The 27,447-nt window shown below is 40.8% G+C and overlaps 1 protein-coding gene across 1 annotated transcript in view; it reads right to left on the reverse strand.

The window, feature by feature from the left end:
* WWC2 (WW and C2 domain containing 2) overlaps positions 1-27,447 on the reverse strand; it is a 244,050-nt gene that overhangs the window by 160,251 nt on the left and 56,352 nt on the right. The window contains exon 2 of the mRNA XM_089669642.1: positions 707-816. Coding sequence (XP_089525768.1) covers positions 707-816 — 110 coding nt within the window. The remainder of the gene's footprint in view (positions 1-706; positions 817-27,447) is intronic.

The following is a 27,447-nucleotide window of genomic DNA, read 5'->3' on the forward strand; positions in this document are numbered from 1 at the left end:
ACCAACGATGGGGCACTATTCCTCCTCCCCACTGACACCAACGATGGGGCACTATTCCTCCCCCACTGACACCAACGATGGGGCACTATTCCTCCCCCACTGACACCAACGATGGGGCACTATTCCTCCTCCCCACTGACACCAACGATGGGGCACTATTCCTCCCACTGATACCAATGATGGGGTGCTATTCCTCCCACTGACACCAATGATGGGGCATGATTCCTCCCACTGATACCAATGATGAGGCACTACTCCTCCCACTGACACTAATGATGGGGCACTATTTCATCCACTGACACCAATGATGAGGCACTATTCCTCCCACTGACACTAATGATGGGGCACTATTCCTCACACACTGACACTACTGATGGGGCACCATTAGTGTCAGTGGGAGGAGTAGTGCCTCATCATTGGTATCAGTGGGAGGAATAGTGCCTCATCATTGGTATCAGTGGGAGGAATAGTGCCCCATCATTGGAATACCATACTGAAATACCATACCATATTGAAATCAAATCTGATGTTTTTTCATTTTTATTTGGTGTGCGTTGGAAGAGGGGTAGTCTTATACGGTGAGTATAGCTCAAACCCTATATTTTAACAGGAAAAGTAGGGGGTCGTCTTATACGCCCAGTCGTCTCATACGCCGGCAAACACGGTATATACAAATCAATGCATAGAACCTACAGGAACAACTTACGATTAATATGATTGATAAAGAAGACTCCAATTTGTTGATCATAGGCAGTTTCCCATCCCCAAGGCAGCTCATTCCCAACGCAGTCAGCAAACGATAAGGGCTTAGTTAACCTGCAACAAAGCATAGCGTAAAATCTTCAGTACAGTGATATCACAAAGAAGTACTACAATGATTGAGAAAAGTACATTGATGAATGAAGCATAAAACAATATGTATCATTATGTGAGCACTGAAAGCCACCATTTGATTCAATACTGGTGATAAATCTAAATACTTGAATGTTTGCCTTCCACTTCAAGACCTTCTCAACCTGTCACAGCCACATTTACTTTCACATATGAAAGACGACTTTGTTTGCCTGTTTTCTAATTTTATGACCCATGATAATGCTGTACACACGATTATATGCATTTCTTTTATAGATTTAGCCTAATGGTTTTCTTCTCTCATTTTATTGTAGACCTATAACTAGCACATAAAGTATTAAAAAAAGGAATAAATTATACATAAATTATTTACAGAACACCAACATGTACATAAAATCAAGCAGCTGTAATTTGCTCAATAAATCTTTATGAAGGATTGCAACTGTCAGATGGGGAAAACAGGCTTGTTCTTTTTGCAATTCTTTTTGCAGAGGAGTGCTTGGAATAAAGAAAGCCTTGTGATGGAACACCTGTCAGAGCTGTCTAGAATCACAGAAATAATGAGTTCACAAGGAATGCTAAATGTTAATAACATACTGAGAAATTGTTTTCAGCAAAGACCTGACAGGTTCAAGACACAGCTCGAGATACTAACCTAACTTGGCTTTCTAAGGTGGAACTATGGCCCATGGAAAGAGCTACCATAAGCCTGGCTGTATGGAGTGTTGGAGCAATTCCAGAATTTAATTTGTACCCTAGCACAACTTTATCACGTCTTTCTTATACTATCATAGTTCTGTAGAGCCAACATAATATAGTTAATATATTTGAAAATAAGATATATCTATCAAGTCCAAACTCCTACAAGCTCTTGAGTTATGGCAAGGATTTTTTATTCTATCACCCGATGCCCGGGACATGTAGTTCCGGGCGCCGGGCAGGTAGTTTTACTCTTCCTTTAGCCCTGCTGCGGGCAAGCAGCGGGCTCACCTGTCACGTGAAGCAATCAGCGGCAGCGCTGCCACCGATTGCTTTCACACAGTGCCAGCCTCTCCGCGCCCCGGGCATGAGGTTTCCAAGGCTCCACCATCTGCGGGCCTGGCTCGCCATCGGCTAGAGAGAAGGGAGAAGAGTAGACAAGTCCGCTCCCCTCCCCTTCTTGTGCTGACCCGGAAGTGCCATTACAACGTCACTTCCGGGTCCCCGTTGAGAGACTGCAATACAATCCCCGGGATTAAATGCAATATGGTGCAGATGTGCACCACATTACATTCTGTGGAGGGGAGACATATAGGGTTTTTAGACCTGGGATGTCTCAAAGAGAACCTGTCACGGATCACCGATCAACAGAAAGAGCCGAAGATGTTGGCTTGGTCATGTGATCAGCTGTGTCCAATCACAGCTGATCTCATGTAAATAGGGAAATGCCAGTTATCAGCATTTTTCTCCTCAAGAGCTGTCACGCCGACAGCTGGAGAGGAGAGCAGAGCCGGTAATCAGCATTCCTCAGAGGGGACATGTGCACTGATCATCAGGGCACTGATGATCAGTGTGCCCTGATGATCAGTGTAGCCCCAGCAGTGCCACCTGTCAGTGTCCATCAGTGCCAGCTGTCAGTGCTCATCCATGCCACCTGCCAGTGCCCATCAGTTCCACATCAATGCCACATATCAGTGCCTACCAGTGCACATCAATGCCACCTATTAGTGCCCATCTGAGCTGCCTTTCAGTGTCACCCATCAGTGCCACCTATCAATGCCAGTCAGTGCCAATCAGTGCTGCCAATCAGTGCCACCTATCAGTGCCAGTCAGTGCCGCCTATCAGTGTGCAGTGCCACCTATCAGTGCCCCTCAGTACTGCGTATCAGTGCCGCCTAACAGTGCTAGCCAGTGCCACCTAACAGTGGCAGTCAGTGCCGCCTATCAGTAGCAGTCAGTACCACCTAACAGTGGCAGTTAGTGCCGCCTATCAGTGGCAGTCAGTGCCGCCTATCAGTGCCATATATGAGTGCTGCCTTTCAGTGCCCATCACTGATGCCTGTCAATGCCCATCAGTGCCACCTACCAGTGCCTCATCAGTGCCACCTATCAGTGTCCATCAGTGCAGCCTCATTAGCGTACATCAGTGAAGGAGAAAAATCACTTATTTACAAAATTTTATAACAATAACTAAGAAAAAAACTTTTTTATCCCCAAAATTTTCAGTTGTTTTTGGTTTGTTTAAGAAAAAATAAAAAACCCAGAAGTGATTAAATACCACCAAAATAAATCTCTGTGACAAAAAAATTATAAAAATTTCATATGGGTACAGTGTTGCATGACCGCGCATTTGTCATTCAAAGTGTGATAGCACTGAAAGCTGGAAATTGTCCTGGGCAGGAAGGGGGTATAAGTGCCCTGTAGGCTAGTGGTTAAACCTTCTGGACAGCCTTCCCAGAAGAGTTGAAGCTGTTATAACTGCAAATGGCGGGCCAAATCAATATTGAATCCTGCGGACCAAGACTGAGATGTCATTAGAATTCATGTGTGTGTAAAGGCAAGCATTCCAATACTTTTGGAAATATAATGTATTTTGGGAGACGCAGCAACACACTTACTGGGATATTATCATTTATGTTGCGGGAACCCTTTTGTTGCTTGTAGACACCCCAGTTTATTATTTGTTGCTTTGGACACTAGCACTATTATTATTTTAGACATATTGTTTGGAAGGTGCGAGATAATCATACATTTATTACACATGACCTGTGGCTTTAATGGTGGTTAATACCTTGCCAGCAATTGTACCGTGTTATTTTTTATGCTCTTTAAGATGTTAATAAAGGCAATTTTTTTTAAATTAAAATAGTAAACATGTTATACTCACCAACTCTGTGTAATATGTTTTGCACAGAGAAGTCCCAAACCTCCTGTTCTGGGGTAACCTGCCGGCAATCTTGGCTCCTCCTCTTCTCCGTGTGCCCCTATAACAAGCAACTTGCTATAGGGGCACGCACACACAGTGCGTGCGCACTCCTGAGCTGTGTGTGTCTAAGGAGCCGTGCTCCATAGACACATACAGCATGGCTTGGCTCTGCCCCCACTTCCTTCTCACACCATGTGATTAGTAGGAGCCAATGGTTCCCGCTGCTGCTCAAGTCCCTATGTAAAGAGGAGGAGAGAGAAGAGACGCAGCCATGTACAGCACTGGATTAATTGAGGAATCGGGTAAGAATTTAGGCTGCATTCACACTTAAGCAATTTGTAGCTCGAAGATCCAAAGACGCTCAAACTTTAAAAATCTGTTTTTTTATGGTGCCTGTTTGCATAATCAGGAGTGAACAGGCACCATAGAGTTTGAGCATTTTTGGAGCTTCAAGCTACAAATCGCTGAAGTGTGAATGCAGCCTTCGGGAAGTGGGGGAGGCCAGAAAGCTTTAAAACATTTTTTTATCTTAATGCAGGGAATGCATTAACCGCTTCCCAACTGCCCTATAGCAGAAATACTGCTACAGGGTGGCACGGGTGCGCAAAGTCACGTATATGTACATGATTTTGTATTTTCGGGTACGGGACGCGTGCCCTACCCGTGCCGCCATTCACGGCCGCGGCTGTCAATCACCGGGTCCCGGCTGGTGATTACTCGCCGGCGTCTGGTGATTGCCAAGGATCTTCGACGGGGAGGAGAACTGTTTGTAAATAAAATAGTTCTCCCTGTCAGCACAGCCATAAAAAGCAGTGTGCTTACAGTGAAGTACGAACACATGGCCCCATAGTAGAACACACCCAGCACACAGTTAACACTTTGATCGCTCCTTATGTTAACCGCTTCCTGCCCAGTGCCATTAGTACAGTGTCTTTTTTTTTAGCACGGATCACTGTATTGGTGTCACTGGGGACATCAGTGACACCAAGTCAGTTCCCCCCAGTGTCACAATGCCCGCCGCAGTCTCACTATAAGTCGCTAATCGCCATTACCAGTAAATAAAATTTTTTTAAAAATGTATGTATGTATGTATGTATGTATGTATATGTATATATATATATACACATATACACACACACACACACACACACACACACATATATATATACACACATATACAGTGGGGATCGAAAGTTTGGGCACCCCAGCTAAAAATTTGTATTAATGTGCATAAAGAAGCCAAGGAAAGATGGAAAAGTCTCCAAAAGGCATCAAATTACATATTAGACATTCTTATAATATGTCAACAAAAGTTAGATTTTATTTCCATCATTTACACTTTCAAAATACCAGAAAACAAAAAAATGGCGTCTGCAAAAGTTTGGGCACCCTGCAGAGTTAATATCTTGTACTGCCCCCTTTGGCAAGTATCACAGCTTGTAAACGCTTTTTGTAGCCAGCCAAGAGTCTCAATTCTTGTTTGAGGTATATTTGCCCATTCTTCCTTACAAAAGTCTTCCAGTTCTTTGAGATTTCTGGGCTGTCTGTCACGCACTGCTCTTTTAAGGTCTATCCATAGATTTTCAATTATGTTGAGGTCAGGAGATTGTGAAGGCCATGACAAAACCTTCAGTTTATGCCTCTTGATGTAATCCCCCGTGGATTTTGAGGTGTGTTTAGGATCATTATCCATTTGTAGAAGCCATCCTCTCTTTAACTTCAGCTTTTCCACAGATGGCATCAAGTTACCATCCAAAATTTGCTGAAATTTTATTGAATCCATTTTTCCTTCTACTCGTGAGATGTTCCCTGTGCCACTGGCTGCAACACAACCCCAAAGCATGATTGATCCAACCCCATGCTTAACAGTTGGACAGAGGTTCTTTTCATTAAATTCTGTGCCCCTTCTTCTCCAAACGTACCTTTGCTCATTCCGACCAAAAAGTTCAATTTTAACCTCATCAGTCCACAGAACTTGTTTCCAAAATGCATCAGGCTTGTCTGTATGTTCATTTGCAAAGTTCAAACGATGATTTTTGTGGTGAGAACGTAGAAGAGTTTTCTTCTGATGACTCTTCCATGAAGATCATATTTGTACAAGTATCTCTTTATAGTGGAATAGTGTACCACAACTCCAGTGTCTGCCAGATCTTTCTGGAGGGATTGTGCAGTCAAACGTGGGTTTTGAATTGTTTTTCTCACAATCCTGCGAGCTGTTCTGTCTGATATTTTTCTTGGTCTTCCAGATCTTGCTTTAACTTCCACTGTTCCTGATGACTGCCATTTCTTAATTACATTCCGAACAGAGGATATTGACATCTGAAAACGCTTTGCTATCTTCTTATAGCCTTCTCCAGCTTTGTGAGCATCAACTATTTTCAGTTTCAGTTTTCTAGACAACTGCTTAGAAGAACCCATGGTGCTGATTGTTGGGGCAAGGTCAGATGAGTCTGGGCATTTAAAACCTTTGAGATTGACATCACCTGGTCTTCCCAGACGATGATTGAGAACAATCCATGACACTGGCAGGTCTCAGCTTGGCAAAGGGGGCAGTGCATGCTATAAATTCTGCAGGGTGCCCAAACTTTTGCAGACGCCATTTTTTTGTTTTCTGTTATTTTGAAAGTGTAAATGATGGAAATAAAATCTAACTTTTGTTGACATATTATAAGAATGTCTAATCTGTAATTTGATGCCTTTTGGAGATTTTTCCATCTTTCCTTGGCTGCTTTATGCACATTAATACAAATTTTTAACTGGGGTGCCCAAACTTTCGATCCCCACTGTATATTCACACACACACCACCATTTGTAAACACTATAACTTTCACGTAAACCAATTAATTTACACGAATTGGGATTTTTTATTTTTTTTTTTAGCAAAGACATGTAGCAGAATACATTTTGGCCTAAAGTTATGATATTTGATTTTTTAAAAATTTTTACTACTGGACATGTTTCATAGCAAAGTCAAAAATATTTTTTTCTCCTCAGAGTTGTTGGTCATTTTTTTTTTTTAAAAAAACCGCATTGGAGATTAAATACCAGAGAGAAAGGGATGTAAATTTCATTTGGATGCAGCATTGCATGACCACGCAATTGTAGTTAAAGTAACGCAGCGCAGTAATGCAAAAAATGGCCTGATCAGGTAGGAGGGTAAATACTCAGGAGGGCAAGTGGATATAGTAAAAAAAACAATTTTGACTTCAAGCTCCGTGCACACGATGAGAATAGTCCAAATAGACGAATGATAGTCCGCTTTTTTTTTGCATGCTAGTCTCATATGGAAAGTGAAGAGGTTACTAAAGTTACGAAAATTCTTGTACGACAGAAAGAAAAATTTGAACATGATGTAATGTATTTGTATTGTATTTTCAGACAAAACTGTACTTAAAAAAAAAAAAAATCACATGATCTTGTATCATACGAGAAATATTTTCATGCTTGTCCCTTCAAATAATTTTGGATAAAAGCTGTGTACGAACGATCAGACTATCGCACGATTGCTTCGCAAGCGGTATTTTTTGTACAATTTTCTGATCGTGTGTACTAGGCTTTAGAACAACTTTAAGTGGGTTTGTAGCAGAATGAATAATGCCATCACCCTGTTAAAGGGAACAGAAAACAAACAGATCTTCTTGGAGGGTAATAAAATGACTATTGTTACTGGGGGGTCAACCAGGAAAACAAAAAAACTGCTGTGTTGATGTTAGCGTATGTAAGTCCTTGATTTTGCCCATAGTTCTGCTTTAAATTATTTGGGTGTGAATCCTCCAACTGCCTACTAGTATTACAGAAATCTGACACACAATGTAACCATGATATTGTATCTGTGCCAGTTCTCAGTGGGGCACAACTCATGCTTAGCCTAGATAGTTAGGAAAATACACATGGACTGTCAGACGTAATATCAGAAGATAAAATGCTTCATATACTTAAGAGACAGCAGATGGTTGGCCCTTTCTTTCCTTCAAGCAAGAACCTACTGCTCCTCCACATAAGAAATGTGCTAGAGATGGCAAAATTTTTTTTATATATATATATATATATTTATTATACACACACATACTATATACATACACACACGAAAGTGTATGGCTAAATGCTTATTGCGCTAAAGAAAGATCACTAATCGGTCAAGATTGTGAATGCTTGACCACCATATACTGTCTGAACAAAACTCCCAGAGATCCGATTCACAGACAAGAGGGATTAAAAAGGACTGTGTACAAGGTAGTAAGCCCCCTTGGAGGGACATATGGGAGAACAAACAGAGTGAAATCAATAAATGTGTCCTGTCAAATTCTTCTTAGGCTCTGCTATAGCTGCCATAATGCTTAAGCAGATTAATTATTAATCCTCAAGTATTGCAGGAATGAGATGCTCTGATAAATAAATCGGGTGGGCTGGTCTTAGAGTGTTGCACCTAATTGCAGGAAACACCTTTACTCAGGCAATGAAATGGCTGGAATTTCTGGCACGTTGTCAAGACACAAAGGTCATTACACAACTTTTAAATAAGCTGACCTATGAACCTTATATAAGAAGTTAAAATGCATAACTCATGTTACAAATTCTCATAAAATAGCCAGCAGACTTAGGAAAACCCTGCTCTCTATACATATTATTAAAGTGGACCTTTGTCGGCTCTCTCCCCCTCTGGTTTACATAATTTCACGGTATTTTTTTTCTGTTTAGCAAGAAAATACCATGTCATGTGCAGCAACAGTTGCTTCCTTAGGCCTCATTCACATCAGCATTATCAAACCCACAGTTCTATGCATTTAGAGAATATTTGTGAACGCATGAAAATGGTGTCATTCAAGCTCAGCATTTACCTGCGATTAGGTGCAGTCAGTTTAGCTACCTTTAGAGAAAATACAATTCTGTGTGTCCAGGATCTTATTAGAAACTCTAAATGCATTAAAAGAGACTAAACCCTTTTTAAAGCAGGGACCGATAAACACAGGAAAAAGTGACCTAGAAAGCACAAAAGTTGTTTATACTTTTCAAAGAAATTATGCTGCATTTAGAAAAGTACAAATGTGAATGGAGCTTTATTTCTCATCCAGAAGTTAGCAATGCCACCCTCATACATCCATAGCCTCCTGGAATATCATGTCACACATCCCAGAGGGCTGCATTCCCAACAAGTATGTGTTTGCATAGAGGAGGAGCTAAATATCACAATACATCAGCACGTAAATGTGTTTCAAAGAACATAAAGCAGAAGTATAGCCTATGGATGACAGGAGTACAGTTCATTCAGCACTCCTGTGACTTGTTTCCAGCCGACAGCGGGCTGGAGCCCACTGTCTGCATATTTTCAGAGCCTGGACCGGCTCTGTGACATCAGCTAACCATATGGTCGGGATCCACCCAGATGCCTGGACCAGCAGGTGGCTCAGCGTCTCAGCAGGGGGGGGGTTAGAGCAGAGAGCCAGAGACCAACACTCCCAGGCTCTCTCCAAGAACTGACTAATCGGCAGTCTTTGATTGCTCAGCTATCAGTCAGTGCAGAGACACTGGGGGAAAAAAGCAGCATTGGATCAATGCTGCATCCACCTAGGTGAGTATAAATGTTTTTTTTTCTAAATCCCATATTTCTTTTAAGTAGGGATGCAACGATACTGTTTTTTTTTTACCGGTGAGTACGAGTACCAATATTTACTGTCAAGTATTCGCCGATACAGAGTACCGATTCCTGTTTTGCAGTGTGAGTCCACACAAACTGAAAGGTAAGTGGTGCAATTCCTGTGTGAATCACATGCTGTTTTCTTGCATGTGCAGTGCAATTTAAGCCATTCATTTTGCATCTGCATTAAGGTTAAAAAAAAAAAACCTTCTATAAAAAAGTACCCCCCAATACTTAGCTGATGCTCTCTGCTCTCTCTTCTCACAAGACAGAGAGGTAGCAGCAGGAGTCATTGGCTCCTGCTGCTATCAAATAAATCTTGTGTTGAGGGAGGGTGGTGGACCCCAGAAGAGGAGGTTTAAAGCTGCTCTGTGCTCCTGCACAGAGCAGGTAATTATAACATATTTATCATTAAAAAAAAAACAAAACAAAAAAACAAACAAACACAGGTTTAGAATCACTTTAAGGCTCTTCTGACATCACACAATGCACAGAATAGGCAGGAGAGCGCAGTGTAATCTGAGAACTGAGTGGAAGGAATGGACACACCCTCCTCTACACAGTCTCAAAGGGGAAACATGCACAGCTGAGGCTATTCACCTGCTGTGTGCTGGAAGGGGGAGGGGTCTCCCGGGATTGGCTGGTGTCGACATACTGTCAAAAGTGACTCCTGCAGATAGCAGAGGAATAACAGGGGAGACAGAAATGACACCAAGTGCTTTGGATTGAGTCTAATATACACTATAGAAAGATATACGTTGTTAATTTTTCATTTCAGATATTTACAAACACTTTATTTCAGGTACTTCTATGGGATGTTTCTTATTATAAAATAAATAGAGGAGTGAATTAACAGAAACAACTGAAACCTGCATCTATGTGTTTTGTTTTTGGCTGTTAATATGAGAACATTATGTCACATCAGCCAGGCTTTCCTGCACACACCTGGTGAAAGAGTGAAGAACAATACACACATTCATTGTGGAACGAAAAGGAAGCTACATACAAGAATACTTAGCAACAACCTTTTACGAGTTCAGTCACAGTAAAACTAGAACCAGCAGATAATCGTTTATCCGTCCCCTTTCACTGATTACTTTTATAATCAAGCACACTGCAGTTTAATGAGACTTAACTTAAAACACTGCTACCTTGTACAAAGAAGCCTTTAATGATACCAAGACGATTCTGTCCTGGATATTCCTCATGGTATTAACAGGTAACTATTCCCACAGCTGACACTTTAGGCATGGGTGAACACTTGAGGGCTGAATCATAACATCATTTAGACAACTTCAAATGCAAAATAAGTGAACAATCAAGGCAACCACCGCCACCAGTTTTTCTCAAAGCCATGAAACAGCTGAAACGGTTGCTGGTAGTATGGATAACATTTCTAAGCAAAAGCTTGTTAAAAGTGGCTGACATTGTTATTAGATGACCTTGTGTAGGTCAGCTTCGTGGAGCTTTGTAGAAAGGTTGCCTGATTAAAGAGCTTAGATCTGCACCATCCAGCCACAGAAGACACACACTGGGGGGAATACACAAAAGATGCCATACCCTTTTATGGCAATAATTGCTCATGTAAATGTGTTTATTTTTTCGTATATTTTTTGGATGGTAATTGAACAAAACAAATGTGAATATCAGGCATAGTTTGGGGGTATGTTCACTTAGATTCTTGAATGGGCAAGGGACTAGCTTTAAAACCTCATATTAGAGAGCTATCACTGCACAGGATACTCAAAGTAATCAGCAGTAATGAATAATTGCTAGGTTAGAGCAATGGTGGGCATTTATGTTTCCAGTATGCATGGCTGTAGGTTCAAGACTGCTAAACCATTTTTTCCGCCCAAAAAAATAAATGTCTTAGGCCCCTTTCACACCAATCAAATCAGGTTCACCTGTCAGTATTTCAGGTGGACCTGATCAGATGGTCCAAGGATCCATGGTACACCCATCAGGGGCAGACTGACAACTCATGGGGCCCCCAGAAATAGGGGATCATAGGCCCTCTGTTTCCTTGCCCAAACTCAAAAAAGCCTATGAAAAAGGTACCAGGGGCATCTCATGGGGCCCCCTACTGACCCCGGGCCCTCGGGCAGTGCCCAAGTTTCCAAATGGTCAGTCCGCCCAACACCTGTCTACCTCCAATCCAGCAAAAAAAAAAAAAAAACACGGAAGAGAGGGCAGTCAGGTGTAAATGTACAGTGGAGTCAGTTTATGCCTGATCACCCATAATGCAAAGCAGACTCAGCACGGTCATCCGCCCACTCTGCTCTGATCAGCAGAGGATCTGCAAGTGTATCCCCTGCTTATCCAAACGGAGTCTACTTGCCTTACATTTAACTACTTGCCGACCTCCCACTTAGTGTTGCATGACCAAGCAATTCAAGTGAAGGGATGGACGTCACAGACAAAGCCCTGCTGGGCCAGATGAAATGTGTCAGAGGGAGTGGCCAGAACCGAGGCTCAGGCCATTCCTCAAAATTGAACTCCTGGGGTCAGTTGAGCAGTGTCCATCCCTTCACTTGTATTGGCTGACACTGGAATCGCTCGGACTCAAGCTCCCCTCTTCTCACTTGCCGGTGTAGTGACCCTTTTATTTCCATCCTTAGTTTGAAACGGCGCCATAAAAGGTATACTTTTTACTATGACCAAGCAATTGCCAGTTAAAGTAGCACAATACTGAATAGCAAAAAACGCCCTAGTCATGAAGTGGGTAAAACTTATCGGAGGTCAAGTGGTTAAAACAAATGTTATAATTCCTGACTTATTATGTTACACCTTGTAAAATTATTGCAAATGTGCTCGTCATGCTCATGAAGCGCTACAATAATTGACTAGAAGAAAAAATGAATAATGGAATGCAGTACTGTAGCCACCTTTTATTTCTAGGGTTCTGAATATGTATTAGTCCGGGACGTTTTTTTTTTTTTAATTTGAATTATAATTTATAGAGCCTAAAAATTATAAAATGCAAATAAAAAAAGTCAAACACAACTATGGAATCGAACCCATAAAGCTTACAATGCATGGCAGCAGCCCTAACCACATCACATTGTTTTTTTTCTATGTATAGTGCCTCCACCTCATCTACATTGCAATAATTTAAAACCATAGGATAAACCTCAAACAGGGATGTTAATGACTCGGGTACTGTAATTTGAAAAGTCTCTGTTGGAGATGTTACCTTGAGAAACGTTCTCCAATAGCAAGTTTAGACCACCAGAAATGTGAACAATAAAAGAACTGTGTCAGATTCAAGTACTAGACAGGTACATGAATTTGGTGCACGTTGCACCACTTTCAGAACGTCTGTGAGACAATTTTTTTTAAAAATCTATCTGTGCCAGTCTCTAGGAACTCCAAGGAATCTGTTTTTTCTCCATACAAGTCAATGCAACAGCAACTTGAAGAAGCCTAATTCAGCTTAGATTAAATGTAGCTGTGAAGGAACTCAGGCATCCTGAACTAATGCCAAATACAAGCTGAATGCACCTGAAAGCATGCTACATTTACCCAACTGAACAATTTCTTAGACCAGTTTTCCTCAACCTTTTTTTCAGCCAAAGCAACCTTTAGAAATATGCATAATCTTGAGACACCCCATTCTAAAATGCAAAAAAATTAAACATTACATTTACATACAAATTAAACATTACAATTACATACAGTGGATATAAAAAGTCTACACACCCATGTTAGAATGTAAGGTTTCTGTGATGTAAAAAAATTAGACAAAGATAAGCAACTACACCTTTGCACACTGGTGTAGGGCTGAAACAACTAAATTGCCATAGTCGATTATAAAAATTGTTGTCAACTATTTTCACAATTTATTATTCAGTCAATTAGTTGGCCTGCATACAGAATGTTATTGTTTTCATATCAGAAAATACAGTGCAACACACATACAGCTCAGTACACCATCCATACATGTCAGTATACACAGTAGCACATATACATGGCAGCACAGTGGCTAAATGGATAGCACTTCTGCCTGGCAGTACTAGGGTCATTGGTTCGAATCCCAACCATGGCACCACCTGCCTGGAGTTTGCATGTTCTCCCTGTACCTACGTGGGTTTCCTCCAGGTACTCCGGTTTCCTCAAACACTCCAAAGACATGCTGGAAGGTTAATTGAATCCTGTCTAAATTGGCCCTAATATGTGTATATATGAATGTGAGTTAGGGACCTTTGATTGTACACCCCTTGAGGGTTAGGGACGGATGTGAATGTAAAATACAGTATATATGTAAAAGAGCTGCTTAAATTGATGGCGCTATATAAGTACCTGAAATAAATAAATAGTAAAATAAATATACAGCTCATTACACCGTTGATACATGTCAGTAAGTGCCTGAGAACTTGTGAATGCAAATGTGTGAGGAGCAATGCCTCATGGGACATGATTCTAAATGCAGAAGTTTTTTTTTACCTTGCTATAGGGATGCTCTATACCAGTGGTCTCAAAACTGTGGCCCTTTACTTACTTTTATCCAGCCCTTGGGGCAATATTTAATCCATACCAACAATACCAACGATACCAACAATGGGGCATAATTACCCCCACTGACACCAATGGTGGGGCACAATTCAACCCAATGTCACCAAGGATTGGACACAATTTCTCCCAATGACACCAACAATGGGGCCCTATGACACCAATGATGGAGTACAATTAATCCCAATGTCACCAACAATGAGGCACAATTCCTCCCAATGACACCAAAGATGAGAAACAATTCCTCTCACTGATACCAACTATGAGGCACAATTCCTCCCAATAACAAAGATGGTGTCAATGGTTTTTTCCTCTCTAATATCAGGGCCTGTTTTTTTTTTTTTTTTTTTTTTTTTTTTTTACTGCCAATGGCTACAGTCCGGCCCCCCAAAAGTCTGGAGGACAGTAAACTGACCCTTTGGAAAGTTTGGAGACCCCTGCTCTATAGCACCAGTGGGGGACCCCAGAACAGGAGAATGGGGGGTGCTCTGTGCAAAACCATTACACAGAGCAGGTAAGTATGACAGGTTTGTTGCTTAAAAAATAAAAAAAAATGCTTACAAACACTTTAACCACTTGCCCTCCTGAGGATTTACTCCCCTTCATGCCCAGGCCATTTTTTTGCTTTACATCGCTGCATTACTTTAACTGACAATTGCACAGTCATGCAACACTGCACCCAAATTACATTTACGTCCTTTTTTTCCCACAAATTGAGCTTTCTTTTGGTGGTATGTGATCGCCTGTGCGGTTTTTATTTTTTGCGCTATAAGTAAAAAAAGACAATTTTGAGGAAAAAAAAACAATAAATGTGGAAATTTTGTTATTAACCACTAGCCGCCCAGCCACTGTATAAAAACGATGGCAGGGCGGCACGGCTGGGCAAAAGCACGTTTTAAAACGTGCTGTTGCAAAACAGGTAAGGGGTGCGCGCGAGGCGCGCCGCCGCCCTACCTTCACCGCCGATATCAGCCACAGGTGTCAGTCGCCGGGTCACAGCCGGTTATTATCAGCTGTGTCCCGGCGATTAGTGACAGAGCAGGGCTGCAGTAGCTCTGCTTTCTGTAAGTTCCCTGACAGTTCCTGACAAGCTGATCAGGAGAAAAGAGTTTCTCTGTCCCGATCAGCCTGAAGTACACACCCCGCCCCCTAGTAAAACACTCCCCTCACACAGTTAATCCTTTCAGGGCAAAAAAAAAGTTAATCCCTTCCTCCCCAGTGCCATTAGTACAGTGTCAGTGGTTTTTTTTTTTGCACTGATCACTGTATTGGTGTCACTGGGGATGTCAGTGACCCTAAGTCAGTTCCCCCCCAGTGTCAGAATGTCCGCCGCAGTCCCGCCATAAGTCGCTGATCGCCGCCATAAGTCACTGATTGCCGCCATAAATCGCTGATCGCCACCCTTATTAGTATAAAAAAAATTAAAAATCCGAGTATCTTTCCCGCCATTTGTAAACATTATAACTTTCACGTAAACCAATTAATTTACACGTATTGGGTTTTGTTTTAGCAAAGACATGTTGCAGAATGCATTTTGGCCGAAATTTATGATGAAATTTGATTTTTACATTTTTTTTTTTACTGGACATGTTTTAGAGCAAAAAGTCCAAAATATTGTTTTTTTTTCTCAAAATTGTCAGCCTTTTTTTTTTTATAGCGCAAAAAATAAAAAAACGCACAGGTGATCAAATACCACCGAAAGAAAGCTCTATTTGTGTGAAAAAAAGGACATTAATTTCATTTATGTACCGTATTGCATGACCGTGCAATTGTCCGTTAAACTAGCGCAGCGCTGTATAGCAAAAAAATGGCGTAAATTGCAGTATCTATACCATAGTTTGTAGACGCTATAACCTTCACAAAAAGCAATCAATATACACTTATTGGGATTTTGTTTTACCAAAAACATGTAGCAGAATACATTTTGGCCTAAATTTATAACGAATTTTGAGTTTACTATATATTTTTTATAGCTGAAAGTAAAAAATATAGTTTTTCTTAAAACTTTTTGGTATTTTTTTGTTTATTGCGTGAAAAATAAAAAGCGCACAGGTGATCAAATACCACCGAAAGAAAGCTCTATTTGTGTGAAAAAAAGGATGTTAATTTTTGTTTGGGTGCAGCGTTGCATGACTGCGCAATTATCAGTTGAATTAGTGCAGCGCAGAGTAGCAAAAGTAGGCCTGGTCATTAAGGGGGGTAAATCCTCAGGAGGGCAAGTGGTTAAACATGTCCAGTAAAAAAAATTTTAAAAATCAAATTTTGTCAAATTTAGACCAAAATGTATTCTGCTCCATGTCTTTGCTAAAAAAAAAAAACCCCAACCCCAGCGCAGAGTAGCAAAAGTAGGCCTGGTCATTAAGGGGGGTAAATCCTCAGGAGGGCAAGTGGTTAAACATGTCCAGTAAAAAAAATTTTAAAAATCAAATTTTGTCAAATTTAGACCAAAATGTATTCTGCTCCATGTCTTTGCTAAAAAAAAAAAACCCCAATATGTGTAAATTCACAGTATACTTTACCTCCTTATAGTAGTGATTACCTGCTGTTTGTGTACTATAAAAGGGCTAATTTTTGTATTATTAACTATCATGACTGGTGATAAAAAAGCATGCTGATGCTTCTAAATGTCTTATGCTGGTCATACACATCGATTTTCAGATGAGAAAATTCTTTGTACATTCTGCACTATCCAAAAATTTGTTTGATCTAGAAAAGTTTTCCATCCTGTTCCTCTGAATTTTCCACTGCTGTGGTAGAAAACGAACGTCAATATGACCCCACTATTGATTAAAAAAAATGTAATGAGCGTTCTTAACCTCTTCTTTTTTTAAGATTATTTTTCATATTTCACTATGACCAAAGTAGTACAATGTTACCATAGTAACATTGTACTACTTTGGGGAAGTGGTCAGTATTTTTTTTTTTTTTTTTCTTACACAATTTGCTTATAGCAAAGAATTACTTTGCTATAAGCAAGCATTTACCTGAATGACATTGATTCATTCAGGGTTTTTTTTTTTTTTGTGCTTAGCTGTGATTTGGCCATGGCTAATCACATGACACAGCTGGGCTGTGATTGGCCCAGCTTGTGCATGTGATCGCTGTGACCATTCAAAGTTAGACACACTAGTATACAATGGATGGCATGAATGAATCCATCCATTGTATACAACTGTCTTGTGACCTGCTGTGATTGGTCACAGCAGGTCACAAGGTACCGGCAACGGGGCCCGTACTCAGATCTGTCATTGGCCATGTCCGAGGTACACGGCCGGTGACAGATTGCGCCGCTGCCTGGCTCTGCAGGCGCGCAAACTGCGCATGCCCGAAAGGACGAGGGTTTTTGCCGGCCGCCATTCGGCCATATACCAGGCAGGAAGAGGTTAAAACGAAATTTTTGAATAACAAAATTTGTTTGTGTATGGCCATCATAAGCAACAGCAGGCAAGCTACCCACCGATTACAATCCTGTCTGAAAATTTGAAAAACAGCATTTTGGGTCTTTTTAATTTTTTTCTTTAAATAAAAATTTTGATCTTGGAGTCTGATATGTACCATATTCAACCTCTAATAGTATACCGTATATATCTCGTCGGTTATTCTCAGAGTGGATTAGATATTTTGTTCCCTAACCATATAGCTGGTTATTTATGTTTACCACTGCATATAGATATTCAAGCATACACTACTTTACATATTAACTAACTTATACACAACTTTTTTGAGGTTTTTATCCAATTAATCGAAACAACAATCAGCCAACTAATTAATTATGAAAATAATCATTAGTTGCAGCCCTATTCCAGTGATTCCTTTCTTCATCAGTTTCAGCTAACATTACCCCAGTGCTGACTGAGGGGGACAATAGAGGGGCACGCAAGGATGCTGTGCAGTCACCCAATGTCCTTCTTATCAACAGACAAAATAATCAGTTGTTAGACCGCCATCGGCTTGCCTTCACAGTGCCCAAGGTTGTATTGTTGCACAATATAAATCTATGGCTGTGTGCAATAAAAAGGAAGGCTTTATCCACTTGCTGGCTTGTTGACAATTATTCGAGAACATGGGGCAATTTTAGGCAATTTCCCAAGACACCCCTGAAGAACCCAGAAGGCACCCTGGTTCAAAAAGGCTGCCTTAGACTGACAAAGATTGACTGTGTATAGAGATTGATAAGTCCTCCGTATGCACAATTACCCTCAAAACATTCATATAGTTGTACTTTTCTCAACTCAGGGTTTGCGCCAATAACTTTGTGACTGATGGGAGATGCACGAAAAGTAGGACCTTATGCCATTGGGTTATGGATTATTGAAAAATACAGCAACAGAGAACACAATGGGAGGTTGACATGTAAAGAGCAGCCAACAAGACAAAGAAATTAGAAAACTGTAAAACATTCCAAGCATTATTGTAACGGTTTGAAAGATCTTCATTATCCAAACTGTTACCCTGGTACCCATTACATGTGGGTCTCAGCACTGCAGAAAATATGGCTATGGTGAACAAATAAAGTCTACGTATTTGAAAAAGTAGCACAAACAGTAAAGCACACTCAATTCATCTACATTAAAAACGTAAAGTCTATCCAAATCCAAAATGAGATTCAATATATTGCAGCTTACTAATCCTCAGAGGAGGTGGTTTCATTTGTTTTCTTTTATCAGGCTTTTTTGTGCTGGGTGACCCACAACCATCCCTTACTACAGTATCGCTATATCAGGGAAACAAAAACAAGTAATGACTGCAGAACGCACCCCCTTTAATTCTGCATTAAAACAATCTCTCTCATGTTACTGTCTTAGTGCAACTAACTGCACCCCCATACACAGGAATACTGGGTATATCCAAGGGATCGCACAGATAAATATAAGCGAGGAAGCAAAAGGTATCAATGTGTGGAAGAAGTGGGTTAGAAAGAGATCCTGTCACTTGGCCCTGAATGGGTAAAAAACTGGTATGCCATTACTTCCCTGCTTTAAAAAAACAAAAGTTAACTGCCTAGCTGCTATGCTGACCCTCCAGATCAAGTATGATCTCCCATAAACTAAGAAAACGTCAGAGGTCTCTATCTGCATACTACAGAGGTCTCTATCTGCATACTACAGAGGTCTCTATCTGCATATTAGTTCCAGCTCAGTGCCTTACAGCACCAGGCACATAAACTAATTTAAATACATTTCTCTGACAGCCACAATAGATATAAATCCACTCTGTGAGCACTAAATGCAAGCCTGGTTATTACCTTGTAGCAGCGACATCATCACTGTGCTATACATAGCCTATGCAGATAGATCTGCAGGAGGCACCAAACAGGCCCTCTTATTACAGGCTCCCTTCATAAAAGAGGAGGGGGCAGAGACAAACCAGTCATGCTGCACAAGAAGAGAGAACAGCAATGACTGGTCTTTATTACAGGAAGTTCCTGCAGAGGCAAAGTTTCACATGGGATTACAGCGCATACTGTGTCTGAAAGAAATATGCAAAGGAAAAAACGCAGCAAGAATACACATTCCTCCTATGTTTAAACAATATTTACTTATTCTGAAGTTTAGCTTTAAAGTAGTATGGCAAGAGGGTCAGCAGCCAGAGTAATGGTAGCTTCTATATAGTGTTATGACAGGTTTTAAAGATAAATTCTGGTCTGAAAATAAAATACAGGAGAAAAAAAAAAAAAAAAAAATTATATATACAGTTGCAAGAAAAAGTATGTGAACCCCTTGGGATTACGTGGAGTTTTGCATGAATTGGGCATAAAATGTGCTCTGAACGTCATCTAAGTCACAACAATAGAAGAACACAGTCTGCTGAACATAATACTACACAAACATTAGATGTTGCCATGGTTTAATTGCACATAACATGTAAACATTCACAGTGCAGGGAGGAAAAAGTATGTGAACCTTTGGACTTAATAACTGGTTGACCCTCCTTTGGCAGCAATAACCTCAACCAAACGTTTCCTGTAGTTGCAGATCAGACCTGCACAACGATCTGGAGTCATTTTGGACCACTCCTCTTCACAAAACTGTTTCAGTGTAGCAATATTCTTGGGATGTCTGGTGTTAATCGCTCTCTTAAGGTCATGCCACAGCATTTCAATGGGGTTGAGGTCAGGACTCTGACTGGGCCACTCCAGAAGGCGTATTCTGTGCTGTTGCAGCCATTGTTTTGTTGAATTACTTGTATGCTTTGGGTCATTGTCCTGTTGCATCACCCATCCTCTGCGGAGCTTCAATTGGCGGACAGATGGTCGTACGTTTTCCTGCAAAATGTCTTGATAAACTCTGGAATTCATTTTCCCATCAATGACAACAATCCGTCCAGGCCCTGAGGCAGCAAAGCAGCCCCAAACCATGATGCTCCCTCCGCCATGTTTTACAGTGGGGATGAGGTTTTGATGTTGGTGTGCTGTGCCTTTTTTTCTCCACACATAGTGTTGTGTGTTCTTCCCAAACAACTCATTCTTGGTTTCATCTGTCCACAGTATATTTTGCCAGTAGTGCTGTGGAACATCCAGGTGCTCTTTTGCAAACTTCAAACGTGCTGCAATATTCTTTTTGGACAGCAATGGCTTCCTCCGTGGTGTCCTCCCACGTACTCCATTCTTGTTTAATGTTTTCCTTATTGTAGATGTGTCAACAAAAATGTTAGCATGTGCCAGAGATTTCTGTAGGTCTTTAGCTGACACTCTGGGATTCTTCTTTACCTCATGCAGCATTCTGCGCTGTGCTCTTGCAGTCATTTTTACAGGACGACCGCGCCTAGGGAGAGTAGCAACAGTGCTAAACTTTCTCCATTTGTAGACAGTCTGTCTTACCGTGGACACATGAACATCAAGGCTTTTGGAGATACTTTTGTAACCCTTTCCAGCTTCATGCAAGTCAACAATTCTTGATCGTAGGTCTTTTGAGAGCTCTTTTCTGCGAGGCATGGTTCACATCAGACAGTGCTTCTTGAAACCAGTAAACCCAAAACAGGTGTGTGTTTTTTAAGGGCAGGACAGCTGTCAGCAACACATCCAATATCATCACACTGATTGGAGTCAAGGTTGGCTCACTCCTGGCTCCAATTAGCTCTGGGAGAAGTCATTAAGCTAGGGCCTCACATACTTTTTCCTCCCTGCACTGTGAATGTTTACATGTTATGTGCAATTAAACCATGGCAACATCTAATGTTTGTGTAGTATTATGTTCAGCAGACTGTGTTCTTCTATTGTTGTGATTTAGATGACGTTCAGAGCACATTTTATGCCCAATTCATGCAAAACTCCACGTAATCCCAAGGGGTTCACATACTTTTTCTTGCAACTGTGTATATATATATATATATATATATATATATATATATATATAATTTTTTTTTTTTTTTTTTAAAAAGGAAGATCTGATGAGATTTCTAAATATAACCAGTAATTGTTTCTATGAATTTTCATAATTTTCTGTGCCCAACTACTTCAACATTTCCTGCTGACTGCAGCACAGTTAGTCCTCATGCACACTGGACGTTTTTACAGCTGCTGTTTTTGGCTTATGTTTTTTTTTTTTTTCTACAGCCAGTAAAAATCCGCAGCGTGACTTTACACAGCTAACGTTACCAGCGTTATTAAAACGTCCAGTGTGCATGGAGCCTAAGACTGGATTCACACTACTGCAACCTGAAAGTCACACAACTTACCATGAAACTTTTCCAGAAGATTTCCTGGCGATTTGCTGCAAACTTGAGTACAACTTTGATGCGACTTGATGTGCAACTTTCATGCCATACGACTTTGCCTGGGTAATCTCCCGGTAATGTCAGATCCAAATCACATCAATATAGAGGAGGATCTGACTTGGAAGCCACTTCCATTAAGGTCTATGGTCACAAGTTGGATAGAAGTCACCTTGAAGTAACGCATGAACCTTTTCTAAAGTCGGATCGACTTCAGTGGTGCGAATTAAGACAGCTTTTATTAACCAACATGGAAATTCACATGCCATGCAAATTGGGATCTCACAAATTGGATCCCAAGTGGCGGCAGTGTGAACAGAGCTTAAAAAGAGCAGAATAGGGAACCTTTCTAACAATTTTACCCTGTCTACTTTTAATCCGCTGAAGAGGAGACCATTGCTTTTTCCTTATGCGCCTTCTATGCAAGATGCTCAGAGATGTGGCGGCCCTATAAACAGTATATGATATGTTTATGAAGTCAGTAAATTAGAGTACATATTAGATTTAAACAGTTCTTTGCAGAGTCCTTCTTTCATTTGTCTACCACTGTAGCAATGAAGTGACAAAAAGGTAAAAATATCAAGGGAAAAATCTGATGATTGGTTGGGACTGTATTAACATCATCACACGCCATTCTCTCAAACACCCTCTAACACCTGAATAGTTGTACAAAAGAGATCATAAGTGGAATCCACATACAATATGAATTTTTTTAAACAGCAGCCATAGCTCTAAGCTGTGAAACTGAAAGTCCTGACAATTCTTAAAAACTTGTGATTACAGGATCTTGCTTTCTGTGCTGTTAGTGAACCTTAGATTGCTGAAACAGGGAATGGAGATGGTCTACTTCAAAGGTTTGCCCTAAGCATGACAGCTGAAATATTTATGAGCAATTCTAGACGAAAACCATGGGAATGTCCCTTAATATTTTATGGCCCACCGTATTAATTGCAAAACTTGAAGCTTTGCACCCTAGCAGATGATGTTGTAAATGTAAAACTACAAAAGACCACAACAACATTCTAGAGTATTGATCACCATATCAAGAAAATAGTATATTATTAATATTATTTATTAATATGATGCTTGGTTTGATGACCACTTTTGACTTGTATCTTCGTCCAAGCTTTTCTGGCCCACCTGCCGGCCTTTTTCACACAGTAAACAAGCCAGCCAGGAGAAATCAGCTAAACGTCAGCTTTAATTTACAGCTAAATGTCAATTATACACATTTCATATGAATGCCATAAAGTAAATATATTTCTTTTAGTTTTACTGGTCCTTTTACTTGGCAGTAGTAAGTATGTAAGAGACAAAAAGGTATTCATATGGCTAATCCAGGTCCATTTCATAGTTCTCCTATATAATTACTAAAAATTGGCACTGCTGACCGGCAGCATTTAGCACAATGTGCAGTAAATTAAACTTCCTTCAAGGGTCTTAAAGACCCACAATAACAGCAAATATCATACAATGTCACGTGTTCATGTCTACACAACCATGCCACACATTTCATAGATTATGAGAAGGGCAACATAAGCAGATGGTCGGGAACCCCAGACTCTAAGGAGCCCATGGAGTTGCTAAAAAGGTTTTATAATAAAACTGAAATTGACCTGCTATAAACAGTTCTACTGGTCAATGGAAAAGGATCAAGCAGCCCAGGTGAGAGATGTGTGCCTTATTCAGTGGACCTCAGCTTACTGTATGTTGGAACCATTTAGCTTGCAAGGAGGAGGCAGAGCGGTGAAGTTCTAGTCACTGTAACTCAAGCTTATAGATGGGTTGCAGCAGAATGAAGCCTTTGTCTGCACCCTTCATTGCATGTTTGTGCGATGAGCATGGGGCTAAAACGGCACATGGTATGCTGTAACACACCTAGAGAGTTAAAGTATATTTAAACCTTCACCCTGTAAACCAACCCATTCAGTTTAGAATAGAAATGAAAAGGCAAAATATTTGTGTTAGCCTATATAAAAAAAATTCTACAGTGGATATAAAAAGTCTACACAACCCCGTGTGGTTGCATAAGTGTGCAACTGGGGATGTATCTGTGTTTAGAATTAAGCAATCATGTTAAATAGGAGTCAGTATACACCTGCCATTATTTAAAGGGTCTCTGATTAACCCCATTTAAAGTTCAGCTGTTCTAGTAGGCCTTTCCTAACATTTTCTTAGTCATATCCTACAGCAAAAGCCATGGTCCGCAGAGAGCTTCCAAAGCATCAAAGGGATCTCATTGTTAAAAGGGATCAGTCAGAAGGGTACAAAAGAATTTCCAAGGCATTAGATATACCATGGAACTCAGTGAAGACAGTCATCATCAAGTGGAGGAAATATAGTGCAACAGTGACATTACCAAGAACTGGACGTCTCTCCAAAATTGATGAAAAGACACAAAGAAAACTGGTCTGGGAGGCTGCCAAGAGACCTACAGAAACATTAAAGGAGCTGCAGGAATATCTGGCAAGTACTGGCTGTGTGGTACATGTGACAACAATATCCTGTATTCTTCATATGTCTGAGCTATATAGTAGAGTGACAAGACAGAAGCCTTTTCTTATGAAGAAAAATATCCAAGCCCGGCTAAATGTCAAAAACACATCTGGAGTCTCCCGAAAATATGTGGGAAAATGTGTTATGGTCTGATGAAACCAAGATTGAACTTTTTGGCCATAATTACAAAATATATGTTTGGAGCAAAAACAACACTGCACATCACCAAAAGAACCATACCCACAGTGAAGCATGGTGGTGGCAGTATCATGCTTTGGGGCTGTTTTTCTTCACCTGGAACTGGGGTCTTAGTCAAGACAGAGGGAAATATGAAGAGTTCCAAACACCAATCAATATTGGCACAAAACCTTCAGGCTTCCAAAGCAAAGAAATGGCTTCACCAGAAGACTAAAGTTTTGGAATGACCTAGCCAGAGCCCAGACCTGAATCCGATCGAAAGTCTGTGGGGTGATCTGAAGAGGACTGGGCACAGGAGATGACCTCGCAATCTGACAGATTTGGAGTGTTTTTGCAAGGAAGAGTGGGCAAATATTGCCAAGTCAAGATGTGCCATGCTGATAGACTCATTCCCAAAAAAGACTTGAGTGCTGAAATAAAATCAAAAGGTGCTTCAACAAAGTATTAATTTAAGGGTGTGCACACTTATGCAACCATATTATTTTTTATTTTTTTATTTTTACTTCTCTCCACCTAAAAGATTTCAGTTTGTTGTACAACTGAGTTGTACAGTTTATAGGTTACATTAAAAGGTGTAAAAAGTTCTGAAATGATTTATCTTTGTCTCATTTTTTTTTACAGCACAGAAACTGACATTTTACCTTCCCCCCACTTTTTTTTTTGTAATATAAGTGATCACATACCTTCTGTTCTCAGCTACATAAGGAGCTCAGAGACCTAGGGGGGGAGGAGAAGCAGCAGCACAGTGATCTTCCCAATGAATGGCTGTGAAGAGGGGGCATGTCAGTCACAAGCCTGATCACTGGATTAGCTTCCAGCACAGCTAGAGAACTGACTTCTCTGTATTCTCCTGCCCAGTGAGGTCAGTTTTTAATAGGAAAGTAGTACAAGTACAAGCATACAGCAGGCACATATCAGGAATATGAAATGCTGGGTTTACATATCCTTTAAAGCCAACATATTTAGATAGGGGTCTTTATGCATTTACATTGTCCTGCACAGAGAAATAAAAGAAAGTTCATGCATTCCTTGGCAAAAATCAGAAGTTATTAACAGATGCACGCCAGGTTCAGAAACAAACCACTAATGCTTGTGTACAATCACTGTTAAAACACGATGGTGGGTGCATGACCTAAAAACTACCCATATACAATAAATTCACCACAGAGGGCTAAACCGCCTGCAACTGCTGTGCGTTGTGTAGAGGTGGTAAGGGAGATTTTTCCCCCTTTTTTAAAGTGGTTCTAAAAGGCAGGAGATTTTTTTTTTAGCTTAATGCATTCTATGCATTATGGTAAAAAAAAAAACCTGCTGCGTTCAGCCCCCCCTTATACTTACCTGAGCCCCATCTCGATCCAGCGATGTGCATGAGAGCTGCTGCTCTCCTGGGTGCTGTCAATCACAGCCAGTGAGCCAATCAGGAGATAGCGGGAGGGCAGAGCAGAGCCACGCTCTGTGTGTGAATGGACAATATCCATTCACAGAAGCGCAGTTTGGGAGCGGACCTGCTCGAGCACCCCCCATAGCAAGAGGCTTGCTATGGGGGGCACTTGGCAGGGGAGTGGAGCCAGGACCGCTGGTGGGGAACCCAAAAAGAAGAGAATCGGGGCCACTCTGTGCAAAACTGTTGCACGGAGCAGGTAAGTATAACATGTTTGTTTGTTTTTTTAATCACAACCTTTAGAATCACTTTAAATTATTGCAGTATAATAGAAAAATATGACACTTCATCCAAGCTTTAAAACTGCAGTCTACTGCAATGCACTGTGGTGCGTTGTATAAAAATGCTGAGTTTTCACACAACACACCGCAACCCAGCAAGGGGTGAATGAGCTCTGCCCACAGACCTGTACCGTAAGACCGAGATCAGCTACAAGTCAATGCATTTATTCCGTGCTGTGCTAATGTACACTATGTCCTAGAAATTACCCTGTGCAGTGCTGCCTAAAATCATCTCTATTAATGTAATGTCAGCATATAAATAGAAGACGGCAATACATCCTACATTATGAATCAGTTGTAATAGCCGACTTTACATAATGTGTTTACTTTGAAGCAATGTCATTTATAATTGCATCACATTAAAATATTAAATGGGAGCTATTAATACCATTTGATTTAATTTAGTCAGGGTAATGTTAATGTATGTCAGTTAAGGTATAATTAATCAAGCAGGTAAAACATCACAGCAGCTTTTTGCATAAATGCAATCCAGTTGTACAGCCATCTCTTGACCCTTTGTAAGTGAAGGTTTTACTGCCCTATACCTCATGTGGCCTTATCACTCTGGAATCCTGAAGGTTCATTATCTCTGCCATTCCTCACATACCATTCATTAGTTCAGAGGCCTTCATACCCAGCACAAACACAACCTGCCCAACAACTAACCACCACTGACTCATCAATGCGCACTCACATTCTCTGAAAACAGCCCCTTCACAGCACTGTCCCCAATACACAGCAGTGTGTCTAGCTGCTGCTCTTGGGCAAAACGCCTGTAGTTCTAGAATCTCATTTTATGGGGAACATACATTATTACAATACACACATAAATCTGAGCCCTACTATCCGTTATGTCTTAACATAAAAGTGTATCTAAAGACAGGAACAAACATGTAATATATTGCAGCTTACCAGTTCTTAGAGGGGGAGGGGGGTTGCATTAGTTTTTTTTAGGCCATTTTATTTTCACCTGATGATCCTGCCAATGGCACAACCCTCACACGCTGTACTTTATCTACTGGGGAACAGCACTGTCACCCTAGGCTAGTCACTCCTGATTTGGACTACGAAACAACTCTCTTGCCAAAACCTAGGAAGGAGGTGTTCCGCGATTCACAAAAAGGAAAGAGCAAGCCTGGTATCACTGCTTAAGATTTCAGTGCAGCACGGGCAGATCGCACAGAAACTAGAAACTAATGGATTTTCAGTAGGATCAACAGTAAGTGGATTCAAACCATGTATAAATATTTATGGATAAGTATACCTTTTGGAATATGTTACATGTTCCACCCATAAAATGAAGCTCTTGCTCTCTCCAATCCCGCTCTCACTGTGACAACGGGCGAGGGATCTTTCCCTGCACCTGCAGTCTGGATGCACAAACAGCACGGCCGTGCATGGCTCTGGCCACACAGCC

The sequence above is a fragment of the Staurois parvus genome, unplaced genomic scaffold, assembly GCF_062004578.1.
Source record: "Staurois parvus isolate SC_StPar_1 unplaced genomic scaffold, SC_StPar_1.0 ptg000080l, whole genome shotgun sequence".
NCBI classification, from domain to species: Eukaryota; Metazoa; Chordata; class Amphibia; order Anura; family Ranidae; genus Staurois; species Staurois parvus.